Source organism: Sander vitreus, chromosome 8 (assembly GCF_031162955.1).
Source record: "Sander vitreus isolate 19-12246 chromosome 8, sanVit1, whole genome shotgun sequence".
Classification (NCBI taxonomy): Eukaryota; Metazoa; Chordata; class Actinopteri; order Perciformes; family Percidae; genus Sander; species Sander vitreus.
In genome coordinates this window covers 35,806,080-35,828,782 of record NC_135862.1, presented here as the reverse complement: position 1 = coordinate 35,828,782, position 22,703 = coordinate 35,806,080, and the positions used below count along the sequence as shown (strand labels likewise).

The window sequence follows — 22,703 nt, the reverse complement described above, 5'->3', positions numbered from 1 at the left end:
CCTCCCACAGTATCTCCCGGGGCACCCGGTCATACGCCTTCTCCAGATCCACAAAACACATGTAGACTGGTTGGGCATACTCCCAGGCTCCCTCCAGGATCCTTGCAGAGTAAAGATCTGGTCCGTTGTTCCACGACCAGGGACGGAATCCGCATTGTTCCTCTTCAACCTGAGATTCGACTATCGACCGAACCCTCCTTTCCAGCACCTTGGAGTAGACTTTACCGGGAGGCTGAGAAGTGTGATACCCCTGTAATTGGCACACACCCTGCTGGTCCCCCCTTTTTTAAAAAGGGGAACCACCACCCCGGTCTGCCACTCCTTAGGCACCGTCCCAGACTTCCACGCAATGTTGAAGAGGCGTGTCAACCAAGACAACCCCTCCACACCCAGAGCTTTAAGCATGTCTGGACGGATCTCATCAATTCCTGGGGCTTTGCCACTGTGGAGTTGTTTAACTACCTCAGCAACCTCCACCAGGGAAATTGATGCCAATCCCCCCCTCATCCTCCAGCTCTGCCTCTACCATAGAGGGCGTATTAGTCGGATTTAGGAGTTCCTCAAAGTGCTCCTTCCACCGCCCTATTACCTCCTCAGTTGAGGTCAACAGCGTCCCATCCTTACTGTACACAGCTTGGATGGTTCCCCGCTTCCCCCTCCTGAGGTGGCGAACGGTTTTCCAGAAGTACCTTGGTGCCGACCGAAAGTCCTTCTCCATGTCTTCTCCGAACTTCTCCCACACACGCTGCTTTGCCTCTTTCACGGCAGAGGCTGCAGCCCTTCGGGCACTTCGGTACCTTGCAACTGCCTCCGGAGTCGTCTGGGATAACATATCCCGGAAAGACTCCTTCTTCAATCGGACGGCTTCCCTGACCACCGGTGTCCACCACGGTGTTCGTGGGTTACCGCTACTTGAGGCACCTAAGACCCTAAGACCACAGCTCCTCACCGCAGCTTCAGCAATGGAAACTTTGAACATTGTCCACTCGGGTTCAATGCCCCCAGCCTCCACAGGGATGCACGAAAAGCTCCACCGGAGGTGTGAGTTGAAAGTCTGTCAGAGAGGGGCCTCCTCCAGACGTTCCCAATTTACCCGCACTACCCGTTTGGGCTTACTAGGTCTGTCCAGAGTCTTCCCCCACCCCCTGACCCAACTCACCACCAGATGGTGATCGGTTGACAGCTCCGCCCCTCTCTTCACCCGAGTGTCCAAAGCATATGGCCTCAGATCAGATGAAACGATTATAAAATCGATCATTGACCTTTGGCCTAGGGTGCTCTGGTACCAAGTACACTTATGAGCATCCCTATGTTCGAACACGGTGTTCGTTATAGACAATCCAGGACTAGCACAGAAGTCCAACAACAAACAACCACTCTGGTTTAGATCAGGGAGGCCGTTCCTCCCAATCACGCCTCTCCATGTGTCTCCATCATTACCCACGTGCGCGTTGAAGTCCCCCAGCAGAACTATGGAGTCCCCGACTGGAGCCCCATGCAGGACTCCACTCAAGGTCTCCAAGAAGGCCGAATACTCTGAACTCTTGTTTGGTGCATATGCACAAACAACAGTCAGAGTTTTCCCCCCCACAATCCGCAGGCGTAGGGACAACAAAACATAGTCTCAAAGCCAATTAAGGCTACAAGGCTTGTAACATTAATTTTATTGTTTACAAAATTAAACTGACTTCAGTCTTTCTGCTGCTGAAATGACTACTGTTAATCTCTCAATTCATGTATGCAGTTATTGATTCATGTATATCAGTTACTGATCAGGGATTGGCATTCACCCCGTTTACCTTACTCCAATCATTTACATCAGCTTGTAGTGACCGCCGCCTTTCATCACACACGCCCTGCGCCACAGACGCACCGCCAGACTGTCTGGATGCTGGCACTTTCAAACCAACATGGCGTGCGGCCACTCACCAGTGTCTGTCACAGTGTCTGTAGCTTGCCGGCCCTTGGCAACAATTTAAAAAGTCTGTCTTTCTTAGTCACCTGATTTTTACTCCAATTCTTCACACGTTGTCCTTGATTGCTCAAGTAAACCACGCTCTTACGGGCCGTTATTCCCTGAAGTCGACATCGGTAAACACAAGAAGAAAATCAAAGACTGACTATTAAGCACAAGAGCCATCACTAAGTGTAGTTTTCGTAGTCAAGTGGGGAAGCTAAAACAGTTTATTCTTTGGTTGGGGGTTTGCTGGGATCCTAAAGAGAACTGTTTTGGTGTTTAGAGAAAAGACTCACTTGCTGCACTATCGTAAATGTATTAAGCTTAAGACATGTTTGAGTTACTTTGTTTACTTAGTTATTTTTGTAAACAAAAAAAAAAAAAAGGTGTGCAGCTCTATCATCTGAGCAAATACAAGTATCGGATCGGGACGCGGTATCGGCAGATATTCAATATTGGGGTCAAAAAAGCTTATTGGGACGTCCCTCGTTATTTTGTAAAGGTTTTTATTGTACCAACTGTCTGGTATTTCTTCAACAACCAGATTTCCACTAAGGTCAGGTTTAAGTCCAGTGTCTATATACTGTAGTTCAAAATAAAAAGCGCCTTAGAGGGCTTTGAAATCTGTACAAAATAGAATGCAATTTATCTAAACTGCATTTAATTTGTTAGTTTGTTTGTTGCATGATATTGTAATTAGTTTCAGACTGGATATTTACAGAGTGTCAGAGGTGGAAGGCTGATATCTGATAAAGGCCCAATGTCGTCCCAGCATATTGGTTAGCATATCTAACCCTAATGTGTTAAACAACCAGTGCATCAACAGAGAAAACAGGTATAAAGAAGTAACAGGCATACCCTGGTGGCAGTGGTCTCTCCCAGGTTGTGGTTTTGGTGTTGTGGTCGACATAGTACACTCTGCCATGAGGCAACACCCTCTGCTCCCAGCTACACAGAAAGAAAGAAAGTGTAACATTTGCTTCTACAATTCACACAATACATAACTATTAGAAGCACCCGTTTTTAAAGATTTCATAATGAATGTAATTACAGCAAACAAAACCTCTCCCTAATATACAACTTAGATTATGTTGAGAGCAAAGTACCTGCGCAGTGTGTGTGACCAATAGTGACAGAGAGGAGCAATGAAGAAAGAGGATACACCAGCTCTTTAAATATGTCTTAATCACCTGCAGTCATTCACTACGAAAATATGTTGGCTCTATACACGCTAAAAGTATTGTTTTTTTTAAATGGAGTCTGGTGGGTTTAGCGCTCAGCCTCAGATCTGTTTCTGATTAAACAGAAAGGTCTTAAAGAGGTTTTAAAAAGGTCTATCTCTGTAGGGATCCTTTCCATAATGTTGTCAGACATTTAGAATAATAATCTGAGCCTGTCAGTGGCAAAACGAGAACTTTTAGTGGACGGAATTGACAATGCACATTTGTATTGGATTATTTTTGTGCTTCTCAAGTATCAAACAAAAATCACTTACTTAAGCAAAAAATGGTCATCTCTGAAGTAAAACTTAAAACTTGCAAACAAAACATTTATGTAGTCGTAAACTATTGGTCTTTTATTCGTTTCATAATAAATATAGATAGATAGATAGATACTTTATTCATCCAGAGGGACATTTTCATATATGTCCTTTTGTTAACAGTTCCCTCTGCCCTTGCCTTAACTGCAAACGTGATGGAGAGAGCAACTCAACTGTAAACAAAAAGGACATATTATCAAACGAATAAAATATATTAAAACTAGTTTACGACTACACAAATGTTTTGTTTGCAAGTTCTGAGTTTTACTTTAGAGATGACATTTTTTGCTTGAGGTAGTGATTTTTGTTTGATACTTGAGAAGTGTTGCTTGGAATTAAAGGCACAAAAATAATCCCATACATTTGCCCCATGGGGTTACATTGCAGCCCGGTGTGCGGCTGCCGGTTACAGAGTTCACGCTTAATACTGGACCAATGTCAAAGATTGTTGTTCTTATCAGTCACTTAGACACAAACACAGAGGAAAATAGGGTCCAAGTTGAAAACAAACGGTAGTTACCCTTAGGTGCCGTTGATACCCTTGCAATTATCGACCAAATATATCCATCTATCTTTGCAACTTTTTTAATTTTTTTGTCTTTTGCTTTGCCAACCAAGACAGAGAGGAGACAGTAGCGAGATCAACCACAAATCATTGGATGAATTTAAATCTACAGCTGTTTATAACAACTTTCCTCCCATTAACCATTCTGCACATTCACAAATACTATTGTTAACACATGATTCAATATTGTTTTGTATTACAGTATTGTAATTACATTTTTTAACAGCAACACAGAGGGTAAACGTTACTATTTCAATCTCACACGTTTTTGTCACCTCACGCTGAGCTCTTTCAGCTGTTAACAAGCCTTTTTTATGACATTTAGCACAGGTGTATTTAATAATGTCATTAACGACTGTGTTAAAGGGCCTCCTATTGTGCATGCTGGCTCATCAGCATGACGTACTAAGACTCTTACATGGAACAGAGCTACTGGAGTACAGAGTGACACCACAGAGGAATGTTATTAGCTCCACCTTTTCCACTTTTCCTTGGGTCTTAGCTTTAGTTATTTATTAGATTTGCTTTCATCTTATAAACCCTCTCGAACCATCAGGTCCTCCCTTTCATGTCTAAGCTGTCTGGTCAACAATAAAGGCCTAAAATTGCCAAAAAGATAATCTTAAAAATAGATAAATAAGTTTGGACGACAAATCATGGTGAGTCATACTCTTATTATTATTACTGCTCCACATCTATGGGACAGCCTGCCTGAGGAGTATTGATATTTTTAAAGGCAAACTTAAAACCTACCTTTTTACTCAGGCCTTTTATTAAACAACTTTGTATTCTATCTCCTTATGATCTATTTATTTATTTATATGAAGTTTGATTTAGTTAGTTTTATCATTTATTTTATTAGTTGTTTTTATTTAACTTATTTATGTATCTGTATTTTATGGATTGTTTTTAACAATCAACAGTTTATATACTTATTAGCCACTGTTTAGAGCTTTTATCATTGATATATTTAAGTATAGTTTGGTTATAAGTGTCTTTTGCCTCTGGTGTTTCCTCACTTATGATGGTGTTTCCTCAGTTCGGTTCAGCTCAATTCCTGTTTTTAATGAATCATTTTTGTCGATTTAGGGGTGAATGGGGCTGCGGGAGGGATACTGTGTTATGTGTGTATATATCTGTGTGTGTGTGTGTGTGTGTGTGTGTGTGTGTGTGTGTGTGTGTGTGGGGGTATTGTATTTAGCACTTTGTGCTACATTTACATGTATGAAAAATGGTATATAACGTAACTCTGATTGACTATTGCTATGACAATTCAAAAAGTTCTATCTCAGAAGGTTCTGACGCACTTTATCTTTGCATGCACTGATTCTTACCCTGCCGGGAGCGAGTCTGTGGGGGGCTCTGTGGTGCTGTTGCCGGCCTGCTCAGTGCTGGAGGTGGCACTGGCGCTGGGCTCCGCCGGCAGCGCCGGGCCCAGGGCATCTTGACCTGGAGAGGGGCTACCGCCACTGCTGTTGGCAGCTGGGGATCGGCCCGACGGAGAGGGTGGAGGAGGCGTGTGATGGGCCACGCCCCCACGACTACTCTCCAGCCCGTTAGACGTCAACTCAACTTTGTCTGGGAGAAGACAAAGGGAGGGAAGAAGGATGAGAGAGAGGAAAGATAGTTCAAAACATATAGTTAGTGTTAGCAAGATAGCTCATACCGAACCAGGATCTAAGAATCAGCTTGTGAGTTTATATTTTTTAGTCATAAGTAGTATGATACTACATTCATGTGCTACTGAGAAGGTCTGACATCTGGGACATCTAAGCTGGCTACTACACATTATTTCATTCTGGTGAGCTGTAAAAACAAAGCCAGAGGACAAGCAGTAAACAAACTGTTAGCTTGGCCGGAGCTTTGAAAGCTGAAGCTCCACACTCCACTCACAAACCTCTAATCTACTTATTTATGTTATCAGGGTATGATTCACAGATCCATGATTAAAACAGAAAAGGCTACCTGGATTAGCCTTAGATTGATATTATGCAGTATCACACTGATAAAATGGATGTTTGGCAGTTTGTGTGGATACTGTCTACTTGGCTTTATGTTTTTTAATCATGAAGTCATGATGAAAAAACAAAAACCTCTGGCAGCAGAGTTTATCAGCTATAGCTATTTAACAGAGAGAGAGAGAGAGAGAGAGAGCGCGAGAGAGACAGAGGGAGAGAGAGCGAGAGAGAGAGAGAGAGAATAGAATATTTATAACATATTAACATGTATTTTGTTGTTGACCTAACCCTTGAGCTGTTTCTGATGACAGGTTTTGACTCTACATAAGTCTGAATAGTACTGCATAAGCAGAGAATCCTGCTTGTTGTGTAGCAACAACATTGTAGACCCTAACATAATGTGGTCTTTTTTTACTATGCGGCAGTGGGAATGTATTTTTGTGTCCCTTTAAAGATACAGAATTACTATCTGCAGCATCTATCCATTTAACATCAAAAACAGGTCTAATAGTGTGGTCCATTCGTACTCGGAAGTTGGATTTTCCGAGGACAAAGTTGGAAACACGCCCCCTGACCATGGATTTCCGAGCTTGGAACTCTGAAAAACTCAAGAGTCCCCCGATCTCAAAATCCAACATGGATGTCCCGTACATCAACAGCAGTGAAAGCTGTAGTAACATACAGTTATTAGCACTTCATTCTTATTTGTGTCTCACTAAATCAGTCATACACACAGTCCTGTCTATCTTCTATCTGTAGACATGTTGTATGCACAAAAAGGGCGTCATGGGTTGTTATCAACTGGTATTGCTAACAATGGCTAACCTGGCTAGAGCTACCCCACAATGAAAATCCGACTTGTAAATTCGGATTCAACTTGGGTGTGACGTCATTCCCAAGTCCGGCTTCCGAGTTCCGAGGTAAATGGAACGCACTATAACAAACAGATCAACAATAATAAGGAGGACTTTGTTGCTATACCTGTGCTGCTTCCAGGGCTGATGTGACTCTTGGAGGAGCGACGGCGGCCAGACGAGCCGGTCCCGGGGATCTGCTCCTCATTCAGCTCCCCGTTAGTCAGAGAGCCCCCTGGGGAGCCGCCCTGCGAACCCCCCACTGAGTGCCTGTTACTCCTGAGAAAAGAAAGAAAGACAAACAGAGAAAGAGTGAGAGAGAAGGGAATGTGTAGCAGAAGAAGGGAAAAAGTGAAAGAAAAGGAGATGATGAGGAAAGGCAGGAGGGAGGTGCGATGAGACAGCGCAGAGAGACTGTTTTTCACTTGTTCTTTGACTGTCTTTCATATGCTCCTCCTGTGGATCACCCCACAGCTTTGTTATTAGACCTATTGTTGTTCCTGACTCAGGGAAGTAGACCTGGCACATGTACGAGCGTGTACACGTCAAGACCAGCACGCTAAATACACACACAGAGGTGTCGGCTACTTTTGTTCTCTGGACAACCTCATATTTTCCTAACACTAAATATAACTTTACTTTTCCGACAATAACTTGAAAAACACGTCCAGGACCAAGGAATGCTGAGGCCAAACTCAGACAGCCATCAGCAGCAAACCGGATTAAAGGGCTGCGCTCTGTTTATTCGCCAAAACTAGGAGAAGGAGCAGCAGAGGAAGGAAGCAACCATTTCACATTGACACTTGGTGTGTGTATAAATATATCCTTATGAATGTGTTTATGCCTGGGCACTGAGCTCCTCATCATGGGACAACAGAAATCACCTCTCCTCTTGGTCTGTTCATACACAACTGGATAGAGTTCGACTGCTTCTCCATGACAGCGGCGGTTTGGACTCTTGGCTGAACTGTGCTTATTGCCCCCCTACAATGTTTAGAGGGAAATACCATCCGACCCCATGCACCCCCGCCGCAAAGCTTTGAAATAAATGCAGTCTCCACTATTTATTATCCCACTACCATTCTAGCCAGTGAGAGCAGCTTCTGAAACCACATTCAGGGGGGGGATAACATGCTGGCACTCTGCATAAGTGCTTCAGTTGACCATACTGGCTCAGGCTTCCTTTACTAGATCTATTTCTTTTATTTTGATTACAATTATGCCTCGGATTTTTTGTTTTTCACATAAGCACTTTCCAAATAGTATTTTAGAAAGGTTGCGCTAGCTGATTATTGTGCTATTATTCTTATAATATACCATAACATCTGCAGAAAACTAAAATCAGCAGTCTAGCGAACAGTGCTTGGTAGGTGCCTTAAAGGCTTTTTTAGTTTGTGTGTGTGTGTGTGTGTGTGTGTGTGTGTGTGTGTGTGTGTGTGTGTGTGTGTGTGTGTGTGTATGTGCGTGTGTGCGTGCGTGCGTACCTGCTATGAGATCCAGCTGTACTGGGAGTCTCCTCGCTCTGTGTCCTCCTCAGGTTGGGTCTTTCTGACTGTAGAATCTCTGCAAAGACACATAGTAACATCATCATTGTACAGACACAGATAACCAGCTAATAACTAGCTGTATCAATCACAACACGTACAGTATGGGGGGGCAGACAGGTTGAGAAAAGGCTAGAAAGTCGTTGCTGTATCAAGACTGATGAGAGTCCAACCTTAAAACATTCCGCACTCACGTCACCAAGGCCAGTTACTATATTAATGTACCAGGACATTTTCCCTCAGCGATAAATCAGGCCTTTACGCTTAACCAAAGATACTACTGGTTATCTGATGGTGGTTATATTTTGGGGAAATGTGCCTAAAACAATGCACAACACATCTCTATACAGAAGCTCCATTTACATATAATATATAAACATGGGAGTCTTGGGTTTGGAAACAAAAGGGAAAATTAAATCTTAGAGTACTCCATTTATTTCGCATTGTACTCCTATCACATTGTTGGACTCACAATGGACAGTTAAGGTGCCTACATTAGCCAACTACAATGCAACACTAGATTCAGTTGTTATGCCAGTAGAGGCTAATGTAGCCTAGAGCAGCTATCCTTAATTATAGATGGAGAGCTACAGGAGGTCTAAGCTCACTTCTTTCTAACTCCACACCCTCAGATTTTGTTCATTTCCAAACTTGTAAGTCTTCAGTCCCAACTGATGCTGACTCAAGTTATTACTTAAGGCAGTTTATCAACTTTCATACAACTTTTTTGACATGTTGTAGTACTCTCCACCTGTAAACACACATTGATGTGTAAAATCAGTGGAGTTCCCCTTTAAAGTATCCTGGCATCTCTCTACTGTCAGCTTGGCAATAAAAGCATAATATATACTAACTTTATTAACTTTAATAGTATGAGAAAGAAAGACAGTAGCTGGCCAATCCTATTCATTTAGTATTTCCCTCTCTCTGCGAAGAAGAAAATAACACCCATCAGTGGATTATAAATTTGTCACACAAAAAATGTTATAACAATGATGACGTAAGCGGAGTGGCCTCTTTCCGTTTCCAGGGGGATGTCGAGTGCTTTGGTGTCCTTTCGCCAAGACTTGGCTGGATCATGCAGTTAGTGTTGTTTTCGTCAACGAAAATTAGGACTAAATATCGTTGTCAACAAACCTTTATCACGTGACGAAAACGAGACGAGACGTAAATGCTGGTCATGTGACGATGACTATAATTAAATGTATAATGTAATATTGTTGACAAATAAAAACGAGACTAAATATGGTTTACAAAATAAAAACTATGCTAAAATGTCTCTTCATTTTCGTTGACCAAAACGAGACGAGACAAAATGTTATGTTATTTCGTCTCGTTTAGTCGTGTTATTATTATTATTTTGCAGTATTTCTGTTCCTTGTGTCTGACTTCAGGGAATGCATCAGGTTGCATTCGGGTCGCACTGAGCAGACGGAGGCGACGTTACTTCCTCAAGCCCTGTCGCGGCATTATTTAATTTAGAAGATGCAGCGGTGAGTTAAATAGTGAGGCAAGCGTAAACGACAACAAACTTAATGAAGTCTGACACAGAGAAAGCTGGGACCGTGGCCGGCCAGATAGAGTTCGTCTTTGGGAGAAAAAGAATAAATGGAATTTGGAAAAACTTTCATTACATAGAAGTGGAAAAGAAAACAGAATGTGTTGGGGGAAAAAATGGGGAGAACAGCCACAAAATCACAGGAAAAAACACCATGAACCTTAAGAGACATCTCAAGCCATTCCATAATGAAATGAAAGTAAGTCAAGACATTAACGTAATGTTACTTTCTATTTAGAAAGCTGATGCCAACTCATGAGGTTGTGGTTAATGTGTCTCATTTTAACGTTAGCTTTAGACGTTAGCCACTGGAGCTGAAAACGACTGAGACAAACGTGTGTGTGTGTGTGTGTGTGTGTGTGTGTGTGTGTGTGTTTGTTTGTTTGTTTGAGAGAGTGTGTGGGTTCTAGGCCAACATTTTGGTTTTGTCTATACTACTAGATACTTATACTATATTGACTGGATTAAATAGAATTGCATTACTAAAAAGAGAATAAAATACAATTTGCATTGACTAAAACTAGACTAAAATAGTCATGGATAATTCTGACTAAAGTGCTCAGACTTTTAGTTGACTGAAACTTAACTAGACTAAAAAGAGTATGAACGTGACTAAAACTAATTAAAACTAAAATGACAGCTTGACACAAAGACTAGACTAAAACTAAAATTAAAACAAGTCGCCAAAAACAACACTACATGCAGTGCTGGCGGCATTCAACCGGGTGAATTTTTCTTTCTGTGTGCGGCTCTGACAGCCACATTCTGCTTTATGATGAATGATGCAGAAGTTGAAGAAGCTGATGGGATTACATTTCACTGGAATAGTACCTTGTACGATTTCATGTGACCAAAAAAAAGAAGAAAGATTGATTAATGTCTCTAGCTGCTACACTGGCTGAAACATTAAAATAATTTAACACTAAAGCTCCCTCAGCAACAAATGGAGTTTCCCTAACACCAGTCTCTCTTCGTTCCAGTCTCTCCCTAGAGGTTCTATCGTCGCAACACTGTCACACTTTGAACATTATAGAGAGTTACTGGTCCACTGTGAAGAAACTGAGAAAGTTGTTATAGTGAGTCACAGGCCACTTTTTCTGAATAATCAAATTATAAAGACCTGAAAAATGTGGCATGTGTACAGTTTGTGGTTTAATAGAGACCATTCATCCTTGTATGGACTGTGCAGTCTGTACTGCGCGCGCAGCAGCATGCGGTCTTGGTGGTGTGAGGGAATGTGTGACTATATGCTTAGTCCCAACTGTGACTGAAAACCACAGGTCTACAACATGCTTTTCATTAACACTCAATTTCTCCTTTACACACAAACACAGCACCTTCTTATGTGTAAGACACTCACGCCAGCCTCAAACAGTATCCATATTTACACACAAATATCCTGCTATCTAAAGTAAAGCAAACAGGCACACACACACACACACACACACACACACACACACACACACACACACACACACACACACACACACACACACACACACACACACACACACACACACACACACACACACCTGTTTTATGGCTATGAAAGGGTTTCTTGTGAGCAGACCCGATGGACATACAGAAAAATAAACAGTGGTCTTGAGGAGAAACTATTGTGTCATAGCCTGCTCACTGAGTTCATCCCCCCCCTCCCTCTTAATGGCACCGGTCTAATTACTAGTCTGGTGTGTGTCCTTGCGCATGTACATGTGAGTGTGTATGTAGGTGTGCAAAATAGAATTTCCAATTAGCGACCATCTTAAGACACAAAAAACATATCAACAACTTAGCTACACTGAAGATAACAGTGGGCACATTTCAGTTTAGCAGCTGCTATGGAAACTTTAGTTGACTTGTGTAACCCCAGTTCTCTCAGTAGCATGAGTGAGACATCTATAAGTGAATGCTATGTAAGAGTAATCCAGTAATTTTTACTAGCCATTCTGCAATTAGTGGATTGCCATTCTGCAATCCACTAAGCACTTTCTGCACTTTAAATACTTTTATATTTATTTATTGTATATATATATATATATATATACACACACACACACACCTTATTGTGATATAAAATTACATATACTGTACCATGATAGAGGACTGTATCAATTTCGCCCAGCTGTAGTCTACACCCAGGACACTGCCAGTTTAAATGAGGTTTAACAAGAAAATGAAAATGCTGTTTTACCCTTTTCATTCAGCAGTAACACTGTCCTTGGCAGTACTTCTGTTGCATACAGTTAGCAAGTTACAATTCTTTGGCACATACAGCCTGTCAATGTACAAAGTCTAGCATGATGAGTTCACGATGATGAGTGTTAGACTATCCACAGACCAACTAGTGTCTGTGCTGCGGTGTACATGTGGCTTCTGCTTCTGTGGGATGGGAAGTTGTGTACACATGGAGTGTGTGTGTGTGTGTGTGTGTGTGTGTGTAAGCATCTAACATGTACAAAGCGTTCCAATATTCCCCGAGTTGAAATCTTTCTGCTCTGGCTTCTGTTTCCTCCGAACTTTCAGTACAAGGGTTTGTTTATGAATCCCGCTATGTGCGCGCGCGTGTGTGTGTGTGTACGTGCACATGTCAGAAAAGCTGCCAGGGGAAATGAGTAAAACTTCCAAACTAACAGAGGTGTGTTCAGAGCGAGAACACAGAGCGCCTTAACACCACCAGAAGGCAACACACTTCCTCCTTTATACACTTTATATATATTGAGGCAGCCCACATATGCCTGCACACATAGTGCAGAATGCAAAACACATGTACATGACACAAGCTCAAAAACACACTCATGAGACCATAAAACGCACACATACAAAGACAAGTGCCTAACTTTAAACCCTGGTTTAGAGGGCACACTTCAGCCCTCTGTTCACTAACCTCTCCTCCCCCAAAAAACACAGACAAACCCTGCCCTACGCACACGCACACGCACACGCACGCACACACACACACACACACAACCTCTGTCATCCCCGCCCCTGCAAGCCAAAAGAGGAAACCTTCCCCCCCCCGCACACTGCTTCGGGATCACAGGAGGCAATTGTACTACTGGGCTGCAAGCAATGAGGCTAAATTACGCAATTCTCAGAAACAAATAAGACAAAAGCACGCCTGATGTCTGTGATCGTGTTTTTGTGTGTGTGTGTGTGTGTGTGTGTGTGTGTGTGTGTGTGTGTGTTAAGAGTTTTGAGATGAGGGCATTCATTTTATGTTAACCTTTGACCCGCACACACGTTTGTTTAACTGCATTGTGAGGACATCCCATTTACTATGTTTATTCTCTTATGTCCCAACCCTCAATGTGAGTTTTTAAAGGAATAGTTCCACATTTCGAGAAATATGCCTATTCATTTTCTTTCCTGAAAGTGAAATGATCCTGCTACAGTTTGTGCTACAGTGCTCGTAAACAGCAATGGGCAAAAAGTCAGTCACCAAAATCACGGGTGTGTCTTAAAAACATTCATCAACGTCCATCATAAACTCTGTGTATCTTATCCTAACCCAAATCTAAATCCAAACCTAGCCGCCTTCTTCATAATCGAGGACTTGCAAAATGTCCCCCTTTTACAGGAATGTTCTCATCTTGCTGTCCTTGTGGCACAACAACAGCATGCACACACACAAACACCCATAATACACTTCCTCTTAACCTCTCATCACATCTAAACAGTCACAAAGAGACATTTATGCAGCCCATGCTGTGGCAGGCCTTGGCCCTTACAGTTGGCTTAATGTGTTCATTCAGCAGAATACACTGTGGGCTCTGTGTGGCGCTCTATGAAAGGCTTGTGTGTGTGTAGTGTGTGTGTGTGTGTGTGTGTGTGTGTGTGTGTGTGTGTGTGTGTGTGTGTGTGTGTGTGTGTGTGTGTTACAAAGAGAGGAGATGGATGCATGGACCTGGCTGTGGTTTTAAGAGCAACTTAATACCTGTGTATTTGTTAAAAACACACCTAGTCTTTGCTTCCAAACCATAAAGGAAAGTAAAATGTTAGCGTAGTGCCTGGAAGCGGTAAATACTGTTGACCTACAGTCAATAGGTCTGGAGGGTTTGAAATTCTTTCTCTAAGGACTATGACATGAATTTATAGTGGTTTGGGAATTGTAACACATGAGCGTGGAGATTAAGTGATCTTTATTGTCAGTGTTAAAGTTCAATGAATATAGGCTGTTGAAGGCTTACATGATAGCAATAGTGCAGCTGTACAGTCAATATTTTTGCATTTTGTTAAGTTACTTTATGTTTAACAATATTTAAAAAATAAAAGAATTGCACAGGAAAAACATAGAATAAAGTGTCAGTATAAAAAAAAATTTCCTTCAACCTTTTTCTTTAAACATCCGTCATAAACATCATTCATCAAAATGCCTTGAACTAGCATTACAACACTACAAATAAAAGATTAAGAGTAAAGTAACTCTTACACCTATTGGCACCGTGACGAATGCGAGGGGGAGATTACTCGCCAGGGAAGAGAAAAAGAGAATTAAAACAACAACGCGACAGGCAAAGCAACAAGACCAAAGTTAATATTGGAGTGGCTAGAACAGCTGCGTGTAAACGATGGAGATACTCAGAGATCATTTTGGGTTTGGCCACCGTAGGAGGAAGGGCTAGAAAGTAATATTCAGTTGGTTGTCATATACAATTTCACTGCTAGATGGGAGACATTCTTACACAATGTAGCTTTAAAGGTCCCAAATTGTAAAAAGTGAGATTTCCATGTCTGTTTTAATTATAAAGCAGATTGAGGTGCTATATAAATACTGTGAAAGTATCAAACGCTCAATTCACAAAGAAATGCACACAGCCCGTATTCAGAAACTGAGCCTTTAAACGAACCGTCAGGACTTCTGTACAGTTGTGATGTCACAACTATACGCTATATAAGTAGAAAGTTACAGTGCGTTACAGTCATTCCCCGGCTGCAATAACGGTGCAGAGAACGCAGATGCCCGAATACCCGGAAATGCTGACCAATCAGAGCAGACAGGCGCTAAAACTGAGCGTTTCAGTCAGAGGGTGAATACAGGTATAATCACAAAAAAAAAGTGTTTTATGAACATTAAAGCATGTAAACATGTTCTAGTAGAAACCCAAAATACAAGTATATGAAAATGAAAATGAAAATGAGCATTAACGTGGGACCTTTAACCCTTATGCAAACTGGGTTCTACTATTGTCAGCATTTTTGCATTTTTTTACGGATTGGTTATGGATTACATTGACTTTGATACAAGTTTCCTAAACTCTCATACAATATAGTCACAATTCAATTGTTTTTTTTCTTTGAGAACATTGTAGCGCTGTTTTCGGCCCTCTTTTTTGTTGAAATGGGTGTGTATGTTTGTTATATCTTCTTTTCTGCGTTATATCCTCTTCCTAAACTGTCTACAAGTATGATTTAGCAGCAGTGATATGTAAATGATGTGCACATCGCCTCAGTGTGATTGCCTCTCTAGGTGCTTCTCTGTGCATTTCTGTGTTGTTAACATCACCTGTGTGTGTGTGTGTGTGTGTGTGTGTGTGTGTGTGTGTGTGTGTGTGTGTGTGTGTGTGTTGTTGGGGTGTATTTTAGGGCGTTGGGGTGTGTGTGTGTGTGTGTGTGTGTGTGTGTGTGTGTGTGTGTGTGTGTGTGTGTGTGTGTTAAAGGCGGGACTCACTGTCTGCTGCCGTGCTGCCATTGGGCAGTGCGCCCAGATCAACAGCCATGCCGTCCAGGCAGACGTTGAGCTCGCCTCCCGCTACAACCGAGCCTTTGTTCTCCGTCTGCAGCACCAGACTCAGCTGGACGTTCTCCACTAGAGGGGGGGAAGAAGAATGACAGAGGGAGAGAGAGGATGAGTGGTTGAGAATGTAGAGGAGAAAGGTGGTGGGGAGAGGGAGAAAGGTTGAGTTAAAGGGAGGGGAGAGAGTCAGGAAAGACGGAAGCGAGGGAAATCGGACGTCCTCTGTTATTTCTTAAAAATCTGAAAACAGTGTGAACCCACAGTGTATTATCTTCCACAGTGATAACAGTGGAGGGCCACCCTGCTTAGATATGTGTAACAGAAGAGGAATTAGATGAGCAAAGACTAGCCTACAGAGCAGAGTAACATTATATCTATATAATGCTGTCATGCTTTACTTCATAGTGGTTTCAAAATCGGACGTGCCACTTCTGTGTCAGGAAGTGAAAACTGTCCCATTGGCTACTGACTGAGTTGTTCCATAGCAGAAAGTGCAGATTTAAATATTGTAACTGTATTTTATTCAGGTAAAATGTAGCTTCAGTATAAGTACAAAATCTCACACTTTGTAGTGGCATTAGTATCAAAACTTTTACAATTTAGACTATCCAGTAATGCACATCTTTGAAGGTTGGTGGCATATAATGGGAAATTCAATCTTGGCAGGTTTAAGCAATGGACCCCAATGGACAATACATCGTATTGCTCAATCTCCTCCAACAAAAGATTAGACAGCTGCCTCAAGTCAGCGTACCAGTTAGTTAAAAAAGCATGATTTCTCGAGGTTAGTCACCATTTCGAAAGAAACACATAGGAAACCTGAGTGAGTCACTGAAGCTCAGGAAATGGTGGCAATTCTCCTGAAGAGTATCATCAGGGCTTTCATTACTTTTACAGGGTGGCAGACCACCGGAATATGGTCACTGCTGGACATATGTGATAATATCTGTCCTACAATTCCACCTTAATGGTTATAAGCAGTAACAGAGTTAGTCGATTTCATGCTGAATGACTTTTTTTTCAAGAAACATATGAGCCCACCTCTGGTAAAACACAAGATTTAAAGTGCTGTTTTTGCATGGTTCTTTGTGAAGAAACTCAGTTTTACAGATCTTAAGATAAAAACTAATCGATTGAGTGAATTTAATGAGTGTCAGTCGACTAAGAATTTCTTTAAATAGAGGCCAGCCCTACAGTTTAGGCTGACTAGTTTCAGACAAAGTATTTAGATAATTAACTGATCAAGTTAAAAGTCCCCACCTAATATTTTGTACAAGTTTGGAAAATTTATTTTAAGACTGACTTTCACTTTAAGACTAAAACTGTGTCCAAATTCAGAGGCCGGATCCCCCGAAGACTGAAATAGAACGGACCTAATCCTCCTCAACAGACTCAAAGGCTTCTCCCAACGTGGTTGAGAAACGCAGTAGGTGTATCCTTTGCGATCAGTCAGTTGATTTGTGGAGTGTTAAGATGATCCTCAACAACCAATAGTTAGAATACAGGAATTACTGTATTACATGACCCTGTCATATTTACAAGCTATTTGCCATTAAGGCTGATTCTGGTTCTGGTTCTAAAAGTGAGGGTATGCCATATTAAACACTGTGGAGAAATATATAATATTTTCTAATGTTTTTCCTGTGTGTTTACTTACTCTTGCCATCGTGTGTGCGCAGTGTGTCCAGCAGGTCTATGGTGGCGCTGCCCAGTAGCTCCTTCCTCAGGGTGTGGCAGCTCCACAACTTCAGATCCAGACGACTCTGGGGTGTCACATTACTGGGAAACACAAGGCAACATGGCCTGTTAACGCACATCATCAAAAATCAAACAACAATTACTGCATGTCAGTAGATTCATCCAATCGGTCTTACCCGAGGGAATGTTTTAAATGAGCTGAGTTTCACTTTTAATAAACTACAATTTTTACAGCTGAAACAGCTGGACACCCAGGTACAGCACTTCTACTTGTTTAAGTACTTGGTGTGTGTGTGTGTGTGTGTGTGTGTGTGTGTGTGTGTGTGTGTGTGTGTGTGTGTGTGTGTGTGTGTGTGCCTCTGCCTCTTTTTTTTAACAAAATGCATTATAATAAGATACAGTGGCAAAGAAACAATGGCACATAATAAATCAAAAATCATTTAAACAAAAAAAAACATTTTTTATAAAAATAAAAGTATAATAAGATAATATTAAATTATATATTATTAATACATAACATATTATTTAAAAGCAAACTCCAAACCTTATTCTCTCAGGCATTTCTTTAAGTACTGTGTGTGTGTGTGTGTGTGTGTGTGTGTGTGTGTGTGTGTGTGTGTGTGTAATGGTGTTTTTCTCACAGGGTGAGGTCTTCATTCCACTGAAGTTCAAGGTGTCCACTGCGTTTGCCTGTTTTTTTGGTTTCACTGGACAAGCCGTCTGCAGTCACCTCGACAAAGGAGCTAAGTCGTGAGTGACGGTTTGGCAGCTTTGGAGACTGGGGCTTCGCTGAAACCACTGAACATGCGCACAAACAAACACACACACACACACACACACACACACATTAAGAAAAAAAAAAAAGTTAGAATATATTAGAATTGTAAAATGTGTTTTTTTTGTAAAACTGGTTCATCTATTGAAAAAGGACAAAATATAGTTTGAGTTGGCCAGAGTGTCACAAAGAAAAGGATAGAACTGAATATACTTCAATACACACTGTGTGACTGTGGCCACAGTCCAACCACAATAAGGAAATGTATTTTTATTTCATGTGTGTCTTACAGGTCAAAGGTTTAGCTTTCATATCCACAACACCTCATCCACAATTTCTTTTAAATGACATGCTGTCCACCTCTGTGCCAACCAGTGAGATTTGGCCCCTACAATTAGGTCATTGGCAAACAGAAGGCCTTTAATTTATGTATCTAACACAGGAAACACAAACCAGCTTATCCACAACACAGCAGACAGGATCCTCACGTAAGACTTTAAATACTTAAGTGCCTCAAAGTAAAATAAGGAATCTTTTTTAATTTTTTAGACATGTTGTCTTTAAAGCTCTTCTGCCTTGCTCACTGACTACGGTCCAGTCAGACCCCATGTTATTAGGTGGTAGTTATCTACAGCAACTGTAGAATAAGACCTTGAGCTTGTGAAGGTGCTTTAAATTAGTCTGCTACTCTGGAACAAACAAGACGACCGGAGATCTGTCACAACTGTATCCTCATTCAAAAAAGCAAACTGAAAATGTGTCAATTTTTTCAGTCTTATGATCAGTTACTATATTTGTGTGTCTGTCTGTGTGTATGTGATAAGACCCTTTCATGCATGCACTGCCAACCTGAAATTATCTAGACATTACCCAGCGGAACTATATGTGAGAGCGCAAATGGCCAAATCAGTCAGCATAATCCGCGGCATGTCCTGTCGGCTGTACGCCCTACAGCGCCCATCCCTCGTCTAAACCAAACGTATTTCCAGAATGTCAGAATCCAGCTGACTTGGACAATCTCCTGTTGTGTGCTACATGTGTGAAAGAGAACCTCAGGACTATGTGGGCAACCGATTCCTCTGCCATTGTCAGGAGTTCATAGGTAAAAATTAGGAACAGTCTAATACAGCAGAGTACAAAGACTGTTTGAAATCTGCAAAGCAGGAAAATATTATTTGTTGCCATTTGAATGGTCTGTGCCTTGCTGTACCATCTACCTCTGAAGTCTTGTCACTTTCACATCTCAAGTAATTATTTTGTTAGGTGCTAAAGGTCAGCTATGTGACACAATATAACGTACTGTTATCAAAGCCTCATATACCAGTAGAAAGCAAAAACCTCTCTCGGATCAAGTTATGACTGTGTACTTCATGACACATTTTAAACATTTAAAAAATGTTTTCAGATAGTTATCCATCAGCTTGTTTACTTCTTTTTCTAATGGCTTGTTCTTCTTCTTGTTCCACGGGTTACATTACATTTCATTCCATTCACACATCGATGGCGCAGCATCGGGAGCAATTTGGGAATCAGTGTCTTGCCCAAGGACACTCGGAAATGAAGACTGCAGGGGCAGGGGATCGTATTGGATCAGCCTAACCAAGTCCTTAACTTTTTTGCAGTTCACTGGGAGGATGCCAATCGCCACCAATAATTTGTTAATTCAGTCAGAATTAAAGAATATTTTGCTTTTGTCAGCGTCACTGTCACTATAGTATACCTTTTCTGCAGTTTGTGTAAAAGATGTCAACATACTACACTGTTCTATACTAACAGGGAATTATACAATACTTCCACCTTCAGATATCAATCAAACCGCAACTTTATCATGCCACTGCCGATTAAGCTAAACAAAAAGAGTGCATTGCCTTGTGGGAAAATAGTGTCCAACTGTTTTTAATGCATACTGATTGTTTTAAGTACACTTTACATACTCAAAACCTGCTTATAATTAGTATGTTGTATGGATTTGGGATGCAACTTGGGTGTTGCTGGAAAGGCAAGCAAATATGCAAATAGAAACATCACCATCTAGTGGAAGCAAGAAAAAAAAAACATCTGTGGTACAACTTTCATTCATTTACATGAGACTGGGGTCTAGGAAAATAATTTAATTGTCACGAAGGGGCCTCAATGTTAGCTAATACCAGCCATAAAACTTGTATGTGGACAATGGAGGGAAGTGTTCCCACTGCAGGCCTGGTGGAACGTTGCATGACTTTTCAAGGACTTTCAATGCCTTCAATAGAGAGAGCTTCTGCAGCCTAAAAATACTACAGGTTAATGATTTTTAATGGAGAATCAGTGTTCTCACCAGTTGAACTGTAACAACCTAAAAAAGAATATGCACCAAACAAGTTGTACAACTTCTGTTGTTGTTATACTCGTGTAACATGAAACTTCCTGATTAATTCCTTAATTTATACACTAAAAAAGAAACCAAAAAGTGAGGCAAGCTCTCACCTGGCATTTCTTTTGAGACAACTATGTAGCTGAGATGTGAATGTTCCCAGGAGAGAAGAGCAGGAAAAACATGACACAATGCCGTGTTGTTTGTGTATGTAGTGTTTCCATGCATGTGTGGCTTCCTACAGAGAATTGATGACACTCTCCAACCCTTTCTGAATACACCTCTCTACATTTTGTGATGTTTCACTAAATCACAGCACTATTGGAAGCTCTGCAACTCTGGTAAAAGCCTACAGCTGGGCTAAGACAGGCTTAGTAGCTTTGAATTCTTGTAGGCCTGCTGAGAATCTTGTTACAGCACGTGTCAGTCAAATGAGAGCCGATTTGTTCATCCTGAATCACTTCTGGATCGCAAACTTAGGAACACACAGCCTGGCAGTGTTTCTCAGGGTGTGTCTGATCAGGACTGGTGGTTGGTTGGATGAATAAATGATGACAGAGAGAAAGGCTTCTGTCTGTACTCCTTCCTATCACAGACAAGACATTAGCAGACCTCTAAAGAGGAGAAGTACATAAGAAGTAAGAGGTGGAAGAATCGAAAGTAGGTTTGACAATGAGTGAGAGGGGTTGAGATAAGATGAACACTAAACAGTGGTGGAGAGCATATCAATAGTGAGGTAAATGAGGTGGTGAGTCAGAGCTCAAATGATCAGCAGTGAATGACACTGAAGGGTTGGGAATGAACTACAGTATGATTGAGTGAAATAAGATTGGTAGTGTAGAAAAGAGGAAAAGGGAAGACCTTAGTCACACTGTACTTCATTTAGCCTGTTTAAATGAAAACGAGGCTTTGAGGACAAACAGACACAAAAACCATCAATGTAACTCTAGTGCTGCATGCTAAAACTATAAGTATAGAGCTGCAAAGTCGATTAGTTGTCAACAATTAAATCCATCACCAAAAAGAATACAGGGTTCCCCCCAGCGTATGTTGCCCCCCACCAGGCCTACGCCACTGGGAATTATATTGTAATGTATTTTTAAGACATTTTTAAACTACAGTTACAGTGGGGCGGCTCGGTTAGAAAATGAAATCAAATCCCCAGTAAGCTTTTAGCACTGACTTAATGTAGGGCCCTATGAAATCTGCCCTATAGCTTTTTAAATTCCCAACTTCGCCATTCCGTCCATGGTTCTGTTATCACAGAAACTATTAAGCTTTACTAAATGCTGCCATCAGTCTGGGACCACAGCCAGGCCCTCGTTGAAAAACAAGACACTTGACATCGTGCCAAACAGATTTTCTGGGGGGGGAACCCTGGAATAGGTTTTCTAAGTAGTGCAAGTGAAGCTAGAAATCTGGGTGTAATCATAGACAGAGATCTACACGTAAATAAGCAAATTTGGATGATCAGCCTTCTACCATCTAAAAAACTAAACTAAGCGGCTCTGTATTCAAATCAGAATCTGAGTAACCATCCCTCGTGTGGTGCCTGAGGACCTGAGAGAGGCCCCCCACACTGAACACTTTTAACCTGTTCAATACCACATTTTTTCTTTTATTTTCTCCTATTTGCCATACCCAAATGGAAAAGCTTATACCAGAAGAACTGCAAGTCCAGAATGCAGACTGCATAGCACGTTTCTAGTCTTAGTGACCACTCTACACTACAGGCACTGTTCACCCCATTCACACACACAAATACTGGTGGCTAAAACTACAATACAATACAAGGTGCCACCGGCTCAACAGATAAACATTCACGCACATTCACAGTTTCTTGCCCAAGGATACCTCGACATTTTCATTGCCGTCTTTGTGTAAATGTTCATTTTTTTCTTCTGGTTTTTGCACAAGCCATAAGGAATTTCCTCAACACGCCCACTGGCTTGCTGTGAATTCTTCTCACACAATCGGAGATTACACAGACTTTGTACTAGGGAGGTGGAAGGGTAAAAACCCATTTGATATCCAAACCAACTGAATGGACATTTGTGTTTTCAATCCAGATACAGTGCCAAGTAGTATGTGTGTGTGTGTGTGTGTGTGTGTTATCACAAAAACTATTGAGGCTCTTTACATTAACGCTCTGTGACTGGCCCCAACCGGG

General features: G+C 41.4%; 1 protein-coding gene across 4 annotated transcripts in view; it reads right to left on the bottom strand.

Annotated features, from left to right (window-relative positions):
* Window positions 1-22,703, bottom strand: part of wwp2 (WW domain containing E3 ubiquitin protein ligase 2) — a 60,854-nt gene that overhangs the window by 36,254 nt on the left and 1,897 nt on the right. For all 4 annotated transcript variants that reach the window (XM_078258002.1, XM_078258000.1, XM_078258004.1 and 1 more), the window contains 7 exons: window positions 18,050-18,206; window positions 17,368-17,489; window positions 15,645-15,782; window positions 8,359-8,437; window positions 7,002-7,153; window positions 5,397-5,640; window positions 2,816-2,905 (listed from right to left, as the gene is read on the bottom strand). In XM_078258002.1, the coding sequence (XP_078114128.1) occupies window positions 2,816-2,905; window positions 5,397-5,640; window positions 7,002-7,153; window positions 8,359-8,437; window positions 15,645-15,782; window positions 17,368-17,489; window positions 18,050-18,206 (982 nt within the window). The remainder of the gene's footprint in view (window positions 1-2,815; window positions 2,906-5,396; window positions 5,641-7,001; window positions 7,154-8,358; window positions 8,438-15,644; window positions 15,783-17,367; window positions 17,490-18,049; window positions 18,207-22,703) is intronic.